Source organism: Nelumbo nucifera, chromosome 4 (genome assembly GCF_055504915.1).
Source record: "Nelumbo nucifera cultivar China Antique chromosome 4, China Antique-T2T, whole genome shotgun sequence".
In the NCBI taxonomy this organism is placed as follows: Eukaryota; Viridiplantae; Streptophyta; class Magnoliopsida; order Proteales; family Nelumbonaceae; genus Nelumbo; species Nelumbo nucifera.
In genome coordinates this window covers 12377493-12392187 of record NC_142652.1, presented here as the reverse complement: position 1 = coordinate 12392187, position 14695 = coordinate 12377493, and the positions used below count along the sequence as shown (strand labels likewise).

Genomic DNA, 14695 nt, shown 5'->3' with positions numbered 1-14695 from the left:
ATCCGATCTCTATTTTTGAGAGATTTTTACAAACAGAAATAATCTCATGATTTAAATTATAATTCACAATTTGATTAACCTTCTCTGTGATTTAAAATATGACTGCAATCAGAATATTTTCTCTAACTAACTTTGGTGAATTGATTGGTAATCTGGGCCAAGAAACGATGACATCATTGCCTTGGATAAATGCTACATGTGGAGTTTTTCTCATTTTTAGCTTGACACCATTGATGTAAAGGATTTTTAAGTGTCAAACAGTAAAGGACATGTGGAGCTTTCTTTGTCTTCATTTTGAAAATGAGTTGTCAACTTCTAGGGTTCCACCTCATTGCAATTCAAGAACGGCCAAATGTAAGCACTGAGGAGAAGGTCACTACGCTGGAGAACCATTGATGTTTTGTTTCTTTAGGGGAATAAGGGAAAAAAGTAAAATATGAATTTTTTAGGTGGAAACAGTAACGTCTCCAAGCATATTCAGAGGTATTTGCATTACAATTATAGGGTGGGCTTTGATTTAGAAAGAGTTTAAGGACATAAAGAGAATTGATATCAAGAATCAGTGGAATAAGATTGTGAAGCATCGACAATATACTTGACTGTATTTGTTGTAGATTCTTTGCTCCTAGGAAGTCATCTTGCTTGTATGAAGGATCTGTTTTCCAGTCTATTTAAAGATCTTTACTCATGCATATTAGTAAAGTTGCCTTTCTTTCCAATCAATAACAGAACTTTATTAGCAAATTAAAAAGAAACATATACAAGAAGAAATGGGAGAGGAAAACTCTCTTAACCCTCCCTGAAAAGAAACAAACAACCTTCTTCATTAGCAACTTTCAATAATCCATTCTCCTCCTTTTACAACCAGCTTTGAGTCACCTTCAACTATCAGCTTACTTATATTAAGTTCCTTAGCCCTTTTTATACCTTCCATTACTGTCATCACCTCAGCTCTAAGTGAATCACCTTCACCAATAGAGCCTGAGAAAAAAAGCAATAACTTTCCCTTCCTCAATCCTGAAAACTCCAATGCCTGACGGACCTGGGTTGCCTTCATTGCTTCCATTGAAATTCAGCTTAATGTAAACCACAAACTGGTAGAGACCAAAAGTGGTTAAGAACAGTTTCGAGGGGGGCTGAATTCGCCACCATTAAAATGGTATCTGGGTTTCTACCTTCATAGGAAATGAGAAACACCAGTCCTACCAAGTTATTTCATGAGGGCCCAAGTTTGCCCTGGGAGGGAGGGGGTTGAGCCACTACAAAGCTCATAAACAATAAAATTAGGGAGAAGTATGCACTCACAGTAATTGGATCCTCTTTGTCAAGCATCCCAATACCATTGACCAGCATTTCCCCATATTCCCCAATGCACCAAACCACCACTCGAACAAGAATTTCCTGAGAAGAGAATTAAAATAAACCTCTCAAAGCAATGTAAACGGAAAGAACTCCCTCTCGATCAGTAAAATGCTAAAATATCAATGAGAACATTATTGCTCATAAAAAAAAAAAAAGAAAAAGATAGATAGACTAAACTCTTAGAGTCTGAGAGCCCGTTTGGTGCAGCTTTTTGAGAAGATCTTGTAGCTCTGACAGTCAAAAGACGCATTGAGCTTTTGACATAAGATCTGGGCAGCCCGAAGACAGTTTGGCAGACGTACATCTTTCCATATGTCTGCCCGCGTCTTTCCGCGCAAGATTAAAACGCGAAAGACGCGGGAACTTCATTTGAAGCTTCCCAAAATCAGCCCGAAATGGGCTTCTCGCGTCTTTTTGGCACACCGTCTTTTGGCAGCTAGATCTTCCGCGAGCCAAACGGGAATAGACCGAAAATCGGTCTTCCCGGATTATAAACAGCGAAAAGACACGCCAAACGGGCCCTTAGTATATAAGCATTGCATGCATTTTAAATTTAAGTACCTGTTCACTTGATATTTGGAATGCCCTGTAAAGGGACCTTACAGTATATCCATGGAGGTCAGATGCATTGCTTATCACAACTATAAGGCCATGCCATACTTCATCCTTCACAAAGTTTCCAGCCTAGAATCACAACAAGAATGAGTACAATTGCAACTGAATAACATACATCAGAATTAAAAGGAAAATAACTAAAAGAGAAAACATTGGAGGCCACTTGAAACAGTTATCAGATAAAGATAAATAAAATGATTATAGTGGTTGCTTCTTCAGGAAACGGTATCTTTCTTTTGAAATTAAAAATAGAAGCAGTGATTGTAAAACTAATCTTATTATTATAGACAAAAACAATAATACAAACACACTACTATTATAAAGCATGACTTTGTACAAAAACCATATTTTCTGGTACATTAACTCAAGAGTCAAACAAAACAATAACTGAACTGAAAGAGTAACTGAAAATAATAAAAAGTCAAAAGGCTTTTCCATAACCAAATGAAATGGTGTCTCACCAATCAACTGCAATGACTCAAGCTAATTGTCCATGTTTTGGCATTAACTCACATGATATAAAAATACAATAATGACACAAGTAACTTACATGATATAGAAAAACAACAATGATACCAGTAACTTACATGATATAGAGAAACAGTAAGGACAGTAAAAGATTTTTGGGTTAGTATTTATCTTATGCCAGCAATTTTTTAGATAAAATCAAGACATTGTGCATAAGCTTTAACAAGCATATGAGATAAAAACAGATCTGCAGTTTCTTCTTTAGCATAGGGAGAAGTAAAAAAATGGCCAATATTCTGTAGCAGCAAAGTGAAGTTGTGGCCAATATGTACGTGTTCATCATAAAAGGTCAACGGGGCAGCTCAAGATGACAAGATTTTTGTAACCCATGTTTAGGAAACCAAGTAAGATTGTCCAGTAGGACCAGATTAAAATAGAACCAGAAGTAAAACTGGTAAACCAGGGCTTGGCCCCTTTCTGCTTCAATGCCCAATCTGGTTTCCAAAACGTTGGTTGTAGCAATTCAGTAGTTATTTTATTGGAAGAGAACTATCAAATAATGGAAAACGGAATTGAATAGGCATGGACCAACTTTGTAACCTTATTGATGTGTATTAATTATTAAAGAAAATAAGTAATGTACATGAGAAATGTGCCAAACACCCCCATAAACATTAGGCTAGCTCATGCTACCTAACCCCATAATATATTCAAAATGTTACAATCATTTAACCATGATCCCCAAAACCAGTTGCCCCCTAGTATAGTTGATTTCTGATTGCTCCCTACTTCACCGAGGCATCTGCCCAGGTATATAGACCAATAAATACATTAGAGTAGGTCGCCCCTTCAGATGAGTTTGAAGACCCCCTAACCCACCCAACAAAAGAAATACAAATTTAGACCGAAAGCATGTCTGCAGAAGCATTTGGTAATTTGATTGATGCTAGGACTGTCCTAAGGCATCTATTTGGCCAGTCACTAGCTTCTAAACCATCTAAGAGGGCCAATGCATGCCTTAAGCTTATTGCACCAGAAAATACAAATTGGTAGACACTTCTTAATGGCTTAGATGTTAGGGACCAGCTAAAAAGAAGGGTTGTGAAGGCAGGGTTAGCATATCCCAGAGAGAAAAAACAAAGCCATATATACAAGTATTCTTTATACATATTCCACTCACAACAAAATAAACACAATAGCCTGTCTGACACAGGGATATAAAGCTACCTAACAAGCTTCCAACATGCAGCCGAATTCACCTGATATACTTCATTGCTTACCTCAGTAAGAACCTTGAGCATCTGATCAATGTACCATACTTTCTCTGGGGAAAACCTGTGGAAACAAGGAAGAATTTCAAATAAGACCATATTATATTAAAAAAAAAAGAAACTATAAAAAAAATTAACAGGAAAACATTGATATCATCACATGCAATGGCAACATGATTCCTTAGGTCACTAGACCTCCATGAACAGATCAAGCCGTATCCACTGTGCTAAGGAAATCTAGTACTTGTGATTTGTGAATATAGTAAGAAATGCTATGCTAGACCAATTACATTATTTTGTACACTGAACATAAACTCTTAGAAATTACGACAACCACATATTCAAGAATAATAAAACCAACAATCTATCAGCATCCATATTGTTTCCAGAATAAATATTGGTTGCCTCACATCCATACTAGTAGCTAAACTGGATATCTAATTCAAATGGACACCCAAGTCAATACTTAGTGGTAGATAACCTGGAAAATAGAAGAGGAAATATCTTCACAGTGATATAATTTGTTTTTGTATCAGTTCTATGTGGCAGATCATGTGGCCGGCACCTCTTTCTAGATTAATGCTTTCATCTTTTCTAGTGAACACATTGTCTCATTATTGACCGCGGAAAAAAGATAGTGCCCTTAGCATGTCCAACTATTTGAATACCATGGATTTACTAGCTATATTGGTTCTCGTTGATTTTAAGGTCTAGAGGAGAAGTGGTGACAACCAGGGCCAGGTTCCATTCTTGTTAGAATGGTCTAGTCATGATAAATAAATAACTTATATAAATTATAAAGCATTATTATTACAACAAGAACAAAACCAACAAGCCATCTTAAGTTTTCCAAGTCAATAGCAAAACTGAAACATATAGAACTACAAATATCTTCAACTTACTTTTCAACAATGGAGCAAATTTTGGCAGTAAGGTCGCCCTTGAATTCCTGATCACTTACTTCCAGATAATCAATGAGTTCTTTTGTCAAGGGCTTCACATTGCTGTCATTCACTAAAAGAAAAACTAGCTCAAGAGCCCTCTTCTTAATGGAAGCATCTGAATCCTGTACAACCAAATAAACAAAGCCATAAGACTTTCTAGTTGTATATTGAATGTTTCAGTTTAAATAAACTCCAATGAAACATGGAATATCAGGTTGGCATGGAACCATGGCAAATTCATATTCCTTTTGCAACATAAATCAATGATACAATGGTATGCAAGATAAATTATTTCCTTGTTTTAGATGCATAATGATTTAGGAAAACATTAGAACATGAGATAGACATAAAAGATAAAGCCATATTTACAATACTTGCAACCAAGTATTGAATTTCTGAGGCAGTGTCTCTTTATGAATTAGGGTTTGGAAGATCATAAGTTGTACAATATGTTTTGGGTGCTAATCTAGGTAATCATTTTTTGATAAACATGTAATATCCTCTGTGAAAAACAAAAGAAAAAAGAAAAAAAGACTTTGATACCACCAATTGAAGGTTTTGTTAAACTGAATTTTGATGGGAATAGCCAAGGTAATCCAAGCCCTTCTGGAATTGGAGGGGTGGTGAGAGATGGAGAAGGTAAACTCATAGCACTTTTTCTGGCCCTGCAGGTATGGAGGACTCTCTCAAAGCCGAACTGCTTGCTGCAATTCAAGGGGTGCAGATAGTTAGTTAGCTAAACTTCACAAATGTGGTGATCGAAGGGGACTCGAAAGTGGTGGTAGAATGGCTAAGGAATCCTGAGTCTATAATTTGGTGCTACAGGAGTGAAATGAAAAAATTTACTTGGCTAACCAGGAATATGAATTTAAGAATACAATGGGATGGCAGATGCTTTGGCTAAACAAGGGGTAAACAGGTCTATTTCATTCAGGGAACAGTTGTAATGTGTTTTTCTTTTGTGTGAGAGGTAGCAGCCTGTGCCTCTCTAAAGAATGATTGTAAAGATTTTACAAAAAGTTCTTTAATAAAACTCAATTTATTCATCAAAAAAAAAAGAAAAAAGACTTGTCATAATATTAAAGGAAGTGAACATACTAGAGTACTTCTTATAAAGTTGTCGGGTCTGGATTGTTATTTCGGTGGATTTACCCTTTCATTGTATTAACCAGCTTCGTAATTTAATATATTTCTGAATTTCTTGCTGATAAAAAAAAAACATACTACAGTACTTCTCTTCTTTTTTAGATAAGAATATTTTTGGCTATTAATTAGGAGTGCCTTTTCGGTCATTAGGTGATGGATCCAAATCACCACATATAGAATTTTATGATAACCAAACAGTTCATAGCTGGAATAACATATATTTTCCATTTTCAATTCACTCCCATGCCCAGCCACTCCCCAAACAAGACTCTGCATCTCTGCCTCATCACCCCAGTTTTTGCGAGACTGTTAGCCATGCCATTAGAAATCCTACAGATCCACCTGAACGAGCAGTTCAGGCTACTGCCTATTGCCTTTGCTTTTCTAACAGGAAACTGGTCCAAGGAGTCTCTCCTCTTCTGTACACAGCTAATAGATTTTTGCAGTATATTGATGGTGTGTTCATCAAGGATTTGGGAAGATTTTTTGGTCCCTCTTTAACATGTCTTCCATTTTGAATGAGTTTAGAGATAGCGATCATGATCTTTTAGTAAGGAATTACAGGTGCAGCAATGGAGTCAATTGTACTTTGACGTTAAAACCAGAGAGATTGAAGCAACATCGACACACAAGGCCACTATACAACTTCAAACAACGCTGAAAGAGTTCCAATGTTACCGATTTGAGTATGATGTTTATAACATATATACCGACGGTTCTTTCATGAGTAACCGAACTGCTACGACAGGTTTCATTATTGTATCTTCTACTAATAAATTTGTGTCAGCAATTGGACAAAAGATGTTTGGCTAGACAGGCAGCTCATGCAGAACGGTAGGTGATTATTTTTGCTCTGGAACATGCTCAAGTTTCTTAGGAGTAAATTTGTTGTATGCAAGATTCAAAGTTCCGATACGTATCGGCTGATACGTGTCGTATCGGGGGCTTCCCAATACGCCCCTACAGTGGGTGTTTTGGGTCAGACCATGGTTCAGGGGGTAGACAGGCCTTAAACCAACCCCTCTGAACCAGATTGAAAAAAAAAACTAAAAAATAGGAGAAATGAGCCTCGACAAAGACCAATATGCCCCTACCGGTGTATCGGTCGTATCGATATTTTGAATCTTGGTTGCATGTACACTTTTGTATATACCAAGGAACATAAATAGTATAACCCATAAGATAGCTAGCAGATCTAGAAATATACATGATCAGAAGCTCAAGTTCACTAGTGACCCTCTGTATTGGTTAAGAAATCTACTTTGTACTTTTCCAGATGAGATTTGTAATGCTTCTCTGAGTTGTTAGGTCTTTTGCCATTAAAAAAATGAACTTTTAGTAAGGAGTGATGCTTCTGCTGTGGGGATGTGTGGATAAAATTGTAGCTTGTATTTTTACTGCAACGTGCTCTTCCAATTCCATGTAAGCTTTTCCATGACATTAGCACAATCATCTTTTTCATTGCTCAACCATAACGAAAAAGAAAACAAGTCAGATAAAACCTCAGAGAATAAATTCTAGCCATACAACACTGCTACAGTTTTGAGTAATGATCTAGTAAGTAACAAAGCATTAAGATATGCAGTACCTTTACACACTCCAAAATCGTTGCCCGATGCCTCTGAACTGCTTGAGCATCTACTAGAACAGCTTTCATCAGCATGTTCAATGCAACATACCTGACAATGGATATTTGCACAATACATAATTGATTAATTTGAGACCAATTTTTTAAGAGATCTATACAACATTTAAAGAATATAACTGGCAAATTAGGCCATAGGCTTATTAACAGAGTTCTACAACAAAAGAAGGTAACCCATGATTACACCAGCAACAGGGGGGAAAACTTAAAACACAATAAATAGAAAGTACCACCTAAATCCTCTGGCGACTATCCAATTAATTCAGAAACAAAATAAGTGCATAATTTAATGCTCAATTTCAATAGAAAAGAATGGTGAATTCAACAAAGTGAAACAAGAAATGTTGTTTTTTTTATCAGCAAAGTAGTTAAGTGAACAAGCTACAGAAATACAGAATTACATAAAGCATCAAGAGATAGTCATTGCCCTACAGAATATTACAATAAAGCCCAAAATAACTGCTGCCTGTAGACCCCCTGTTTGGCTAATCAGTCAGCCATCCCATTTGCTGTCCTCCTAAACCATGTAAAGGAAGCATTGAGCTCCCTTGCTAGGCTTTCAATCTCCCTTATGGCATGCCTGTAAATCCAAGGAAGAAGGAACATTATCCCTGCTGGTAGTCCAAGAAATCGCAGTCTAGAATCCCCTTTAATCTCCATGTTTTTTAAATCAGCTTGCTTAGCAAGTTTTAGCCCCTGTAGTAGTGCCAACAGCTCAGCCTTTAGAGAATCACCCACCCCTGATGGTCCTTGTGAAACAAGAAATGTTGTTCTCAACACAAACTACCTTATTTTGGTCACATGGAAGATGCAGTTCCCACCACAAGCCTCTTGGGATCCATGTCCCAACAAATGTTTATGGTTTCAACTGTTGCATTGTGAAATGCTTAACAAGAGACAAGCAGTTGAGAAAAGGTGATATAGGATAGGGCAGGGGGCCTACAAAGTACAGATCTAGTGGTGAGCTTTGTGGGATGAAGGGACTTTGGTGACAGTAATGATAAAGAATGGGGATGGAGAAGTGAGTAGACAGCTTGTTGTCCACCAAAGAATCAGATAGCAAGAGATTAGAAACAAGGATAACTCTTGCTGTTCGAGTAAACAACAAAGACATAGATCAATTAGAAGAACCAAAAATCACCAAACCAAACTTTATTTCATTAAAGCAACCCTTCTAAATTGCAATGAAAACGGCTCTATTTATAGGCTCATCATAAGAACTCAGATGCCCCTTCACAGACTCCAATTTGGACTAGGAAACTGATTCAAAAGTCAAAACAACTTCCACCACTTCAAAGCTAAGACAACCCCATAGGTAGCCCATGGAAACACTTAAATAAGGAGTCTAATATTAAACTTTTTTTTGATCATCAAAGGAGACTTTTATTTGAAATTGGATTTAAAAGTTTTACAACTTTGTGTATGGGACTAGAAGTCCCACACTATAACATATTTCTGTCCCTTTCACAATGCAGCCCAAAACAATTGTTGCCTCAAAGCCCCTTGTTTAGCAAGATAATCAGCTAGCCCATTTGCACTCCTTCTAACCCATTTGACTCTAATATTAAACTTTACTAATCTCATTAAAACTATCTTAATGTAAAGAAACCAGAAATCACTAAAAGTAGTAAGTTGTGATTTTACTATAAATAGTAGGTACAAAAATTGCCATGAATAGTAATTTTGAGATAACAGATTAACAGTAAATTGCTAGAAAAATTAAAACCCTATTCTTAAGACACCTACAACTAGAAAATAAATTCAAAAGTCAAAAAAAAAAAGGTTAATATACCTATCACCCAAAAATTCTGAAATACCAATCAAAAAAATTGAAATTTATGCAGGAATTAGAGAAGTGATTTATTTCTCCAAGGAGTCTTTCCTTGCTCTCGTACCTGCATCAAGAAGGATGGAGATTCAACCCTCTAGCTTTGTATTTTGGTTGTCTACAAGTAAAAACCATGGAGAACATTTTTCTGCATTTTCCATTTGGTCATGCTTTATGGAAAAAATTATTGTATCTCTTTCACTGAAGTTGCTGCTGTTTGAGATCACTAATGGTCCGTTTGGTTGCTGAGAAAGGATGAGATGAGATGGGATGGGATGAGAAAGGATGGGATGAAAAGGGAAATTTTTTTTTCTCAACCCTGTCACCTGTGTTTGGTTGCTGAGACCAATTTGTTCAAGGGAGAAGAAATGAAAGTTATTGGAAGCCGTTTTCTGGAAGAGGCAGACGCTGGTGGAAGAACGATGGTGGAAGAACGGCGGTGGAAGAACGACACCAGATCTGGAAGAGGCAGATGCCGGAAGCCATTTTCTAGCAATGATAACCATTGGACGCAGGAAGCTGGAAGCCGTTTTCTGGAAGAGGTAGATGCCAGAAGAGGCAAACGCCGGTGGAAGAACGATGCCAGATCTGGAAGAGGCAGACGCTGGTAGCCGTTTTCTGGCAATGAAAACCGTTAGACGCCGGAAGCTGGAAGCCGTTTTCTGGAAGATGCAGACGCCAGAAGCTGTTTTCTGATAATGAAAACCGGAGATGGCACCAGTGAGTAAACCGTTGGATGGCGTCTGCGAAGAAGACTATGCTCAGTTGCCTCCCTCGATGAAATTTTCTCACTCAGCTTCCTTTCTCAGTGGGGTCGCACCTATTTCGTGAGACCCCGCATCCCAGAAATTGAGACGTGTATTCTCGTCGCGTCTCACCCTTTCGCCCAAAACAAACCTGGGAAAATAGGAATCTGTGAAGAATATTCCTATTTTCCCATCCCAGTAGCATAAACCAAACGGACTGTAAAGGAGCCTTTGAGCAATGGGAAATCAAGAACCTTAGAAAAAGGGGTAAAAGTAAAACAGTGTGGAGCATCATTCACAATGCTTTTATTCAGCCCATATGGCAGGAAAGGAATGCTACAGTTTTTGAGAACAAGGCCATCTCAGAATCTGAGTTCCAAAGGAAGGTTATGGCAACTTTGCATATCTGGTTGTCAGTCCATTAAAGCCTTAGTAGTGTTCGATGTTGTCAGTCCATTACTATACATCTTCAAAGAATTTGTGGTAATAAAAAAATTGTAATAAAAGGTGATATACAAAAGGGACATCAGAGTACCAGACAAGAAGTATAGCCATCAAAAAGATGCATATGCAATAAAAAAAATCCCAAAATGGCAACATGTACCCACTACGAAATTGGCACAGTTCAGAAACAAATCAGATTCAGAGAAGCTTAAAAGAAAAAATAAATAAAGCCAAAAAACAGGAAGAAGAACAATTCTTCACTGAATAATTAAGAGAAAATCAACAGAACCTCCTCTTCTCCTTTTGTAGACTTCTTTTGCACCCTTATGCCTCCTAGGCTCCTACAAGAAAGTTTCCTAATCTAATCGAACACTCCTTATTAGAAGTCTACCAAATCTCTTCAAAACGAAAGTCCTAATTGAAGACAAATTCGGAAATTCCATTATTATGCTAATTTGGTAATTGCAAATCAAGATAGATACAGAAATCTTATGATGAAGCTATCTTGGTAAATACAAACTGAGATGGATCATTGAAAGCCAACCTAGTAAATGTTTACTCAGTTGGCCTGAATCCCATACTGCATCAACAATTCCATCCTAAATGATTCCACATCTATCTATAACATCTGAAGTGCATTCTAATCCCTAAGAATTCAACTCAAGACAGTAGAACCAGAACCAAAGAGAAGCCCAACTTTCAGCATATGTGATGCTCTCCACAGGCCTCTTCCAAAACCCTTTTCTTAACGGCATTAGAGGATCCTACTTCAATCAAGAGCAAAGATGGCCTTAAGGTCACAATAAGCCTAAAAAGAATACCATTTCTATGTGAGATAAAGTCACCAATTCCTTAGATCTGCCTATGTTTCTACCATCATTCAGCCTTCACTTGTCATAATAGGTGCAATGCCAATTTTTGGCCAGAACTGAAACAAACCACTGCTTATATAGCAAGATTAAATTCTACCATCAAACAGGACTGACACCTGGATTTAGGAGCCTCACAAGTCGCACCACATTTATACCTGATCTCAAAAAACTCAAAGCTGCACTCAGAATTTACACAGGTACTGAACAAGTGCAGGTTGGAAATGGTACAGGTTTTGAAAAATCTTAATCACAGGTTGGTCACATTAACAGATTCACTAGACCGATTTTGAAAGGTAGTTCACATGTTCCACACATTGATAAAAATTTATAGTTAGTTCGGCAATTTACTATTGATGATGGGTTGTTTTTTGAATTTTAGACATCTGAAGGATCATATCATGAAGAAAGTTCTGCTCAAGGGGATGAGTGACAAGTTTATACAAGCTGCAACCAGTTCAAGCTGATAAGAAAAATAAATCAGTTCCTTGCACATTTGTTGGAGTTCATTCATCCTTGGAATGTGGACTGTGGGGGTGTAAGGGAGAGTAGTATCCTGATCTTCGACATGAAAAGTGCATCTGTTGAGTCTCTAATTGGGAGAACAGAGAGAAAGAAAAATAGATGGAGTCTCATGCTCAAGGATTTTCAGGGTTGCTCTTTTAATATGAGACTCCAATTTAGACCCTAAACTCCTCAACACAGAGAACTACCTCATTTGTGGACAAAGCCAAGATTGAAGAATTATCAGAAATACCAGCAAGTACAGATATCTTTTCATACAGTTCAGAAGGTTATACTGCAAACTGGATAAGAAGAATACATTGTAGAGAGTCTGATAATGGCATATTCATATAAATCTATTATTACTTTTTCACAAACAAAACAATGAAGAGATGTCTTTGAAAAGATACTGCAACAAAAAGTCATTATTGTATAAAATATTGAAGACAATATTGTGACTTTTATTTGTCAATGAAGGAAAGTTAAAGGACATGAGCACAAAAATATATAGGATGAGCAGTAGCAAAAGATAACTAACCTTATGTTATTGTCACGGTTTGACAAGAATCTTCCCAAAATATTAATGGCAAGTACGCGTAAGCCACTATTTTCTTCAATGCTCATTATAGTTTCAACACATTCATAAAGAATTGCATTCCCTGCATTTTTGTTTGACTCGGTTTTTGTTGCAACCTATAAAAAGAACGCATTACAAAACAATGCAATTTAGAAAGTAAAAAGCATTTATTAATGCAAAGCACTTTCTGTTTATGTTTTGAACATTAACAAGTACTGTTACTCATGGATGAAAAGAGAATAAACAATAAACAACCACTTTAGAATAACCTTAAGAGTTGCACATTGAGTGAAGACACTAAAACTTTTCTCAGGATTTTGCAGTGGAGGATTTTTTTCAGGAACTGGGGGCAATATCTGGCTCTTTCCTCTAGGAAACAAAAAAATCCTTGAGATTTGGTTACCCCCAAGTGGTGGTTGGATGAAATTTAACTTTGATGGCAGCAGCATGAGAAGATGAATCTACTTTTGATTACAAAGTGACACAACTTGTGTAAGTTGATGGGGTACCTCCAAAGCCACTTTTTTAGAAAGGGTAACAGAGATTTCCTTAATAAAGAAGACTACATGAGAAGATGTAAAAAAAGGAAAACAGAAGCAAACACAGATAATAAAGGAAGATTGTAATTGCTGTACAAAGGATCCCTATAAATTTAGATAAACCATCAGCTAAAGCATTCAGCTCCCCAGGAACCCAAACCAGACTTGCAAACATGTTACCCCATAATGATGTGTTTCTAATTCTCAAAGTCAATCTCCCCAATCCAAGACTACCTTCATCCTTTTTTTTTCACATTATATCCCAACTGATCAAGTGATCTCTCTTTGATTCACTAATTCTCATAAGAAGTTATTCATGGTTCTGTCAAGATCTTGACCACAACAATTCTCACCATAACAAGATGAATTAAGGAGTCTTTTTTTTCAATCCATAAAATTAACATTTTATTGTTTTTTCTTTTCTTGAAAAAAAGTAAGGTAATTGTATTAATTGTGTTGAGTGGGGCCACCGATTTGTGTTGTTGAATGGGCCGATTTGTGTTTAGTTTATTTCCTTTTAAATTAAGAAGTTGTTGGGCCTTGGGCCCATTAGTTTTTATTTTTAAAAGGGTTGTAACTATTTAGTTTGAGTTGCCGCCCTACTAAGGGCATCTTTGTAATATCTCATATTTAAGTTAAATATAAATAGAATGAGGGGCTGGCAGCTAGGGTTATGATACACAATCCTACTTGACCTTCTCCTTTCTTCCCCTTTCTCTTCCTATTGTTGAAATCTACAACTTTCTCCTCTTCCTTTCACAAGAAGCTTGATCGAATCAGCAGATAGTGGCTTCTACTTGGTATCAGAGCAGGTTAAAGGTTCTGGAAGTGATTCTCTCATGCAGCCCTAGATCGGCCGACTGCATGGAGATTTAAGAGGCTGATCGAAGCTCTCAAGTAAGCCCAGTTTTTGGATTTTCTTGATGTATCTGTATGCCCTGTAGCTAGTCTAGGGTTTCTCATCAGAATCAGGAAAAACTGGAGAAATGGGAAGAGTCATGTTTTTGTTGGACTCTTCATTGTTGACCAAGGTAGTGGCGCCCTAATTTTTTAGGGTTCCTTGGAGTTTTTTATAAGGGGCGATTCAAGTCCCACGTGGTTTGGAGGCTTCTAGAGAGGGTGGTTGCTTTTTCTCTCTCTTCTCTCATCCCACAGAAAAGGAATCTTTCGTGGAAAGAAAGTCCAGGACACCAAAGGAGTGTCGTTGGTTCCAGAAGGTGTTTTGTTTGTTCTTGCTGCATTTTTTATTTGTTTCTATACCCTTTTAAGAAGCATGGAGGGACACAAAGTTGAATATAAGCCCGAGAATGAAATGGGACCTGTGAGAGGAGGTGCTGGAGACGCCTTCAGAGTTGGAACCATTACTACAGTTAGGTTGGATGGTACAAACTACTTGGAATGGTCCCAAACTGCAAAGATGGCCATTGGGGCTCGTGGAAAATTGGGGTATATTACTGGTGAAGAGGTGAAACCTGAAACTGGCAACTCCTGGTGGGTGCAGGAAAATTATATGGTAATGACATGGTTGTGTAATTCCATGTTGCTACATATAAGTAAAAATTTTTTATGGGCAAATACTGCTAAGGAGATATGGGATGGGGTTGCAGAAACCTATTCACAAAGGGAGAATGTTGCTAGGGCTTATCAATTGAGAAATCAGATTATTGCTACAAGGCAGAGAGATAGATCTGTTGCAGCCTATTTTTCAGTCCTTAAGACCCTGTGGCAGGAGATCGA

At 37.3% G+C, this 14695-nt stretch overlaps 1 protein-coding gene across 1 annotated transcript in view; it reads right to left on the bottom strand.

Annotated features, from left to right (window-relative positions):
• LOC104607908 (AP-1 complex subunit gamma-2) overlaps window positions 1-14695 on the bottom strand; it is a 57786-nt gene that overhangs the window by 21576 nt on the left and 21515 nt on the right. Inside the window, exons 6-11 of the mRNA XM_010273681.3 lie at window positions 12381-12535; window positions 7395-7485; window positions 4619-4782; window positions 3726-3780; window positions 1924-2046; window positions 1306-1401 (exon numbers count right to left, since the gene is read on the bottom strand). Coding sequence (XP_010271983.1) covers window positions 1306-1401; window positions 1924-2046; window positions 3726-3780; window positions 4619-4782; window positions 7395-7485; window positions 12381-12535 — 684 coding nt within the window. The remainder of the gene's footprint in view (window positions 1-1305; window positions 1402-1923; window positions 2047-3725; window positions 3781-4618; window positions 4783-7394; window positions 7486-12380; window positions 12536-14695) is intronic.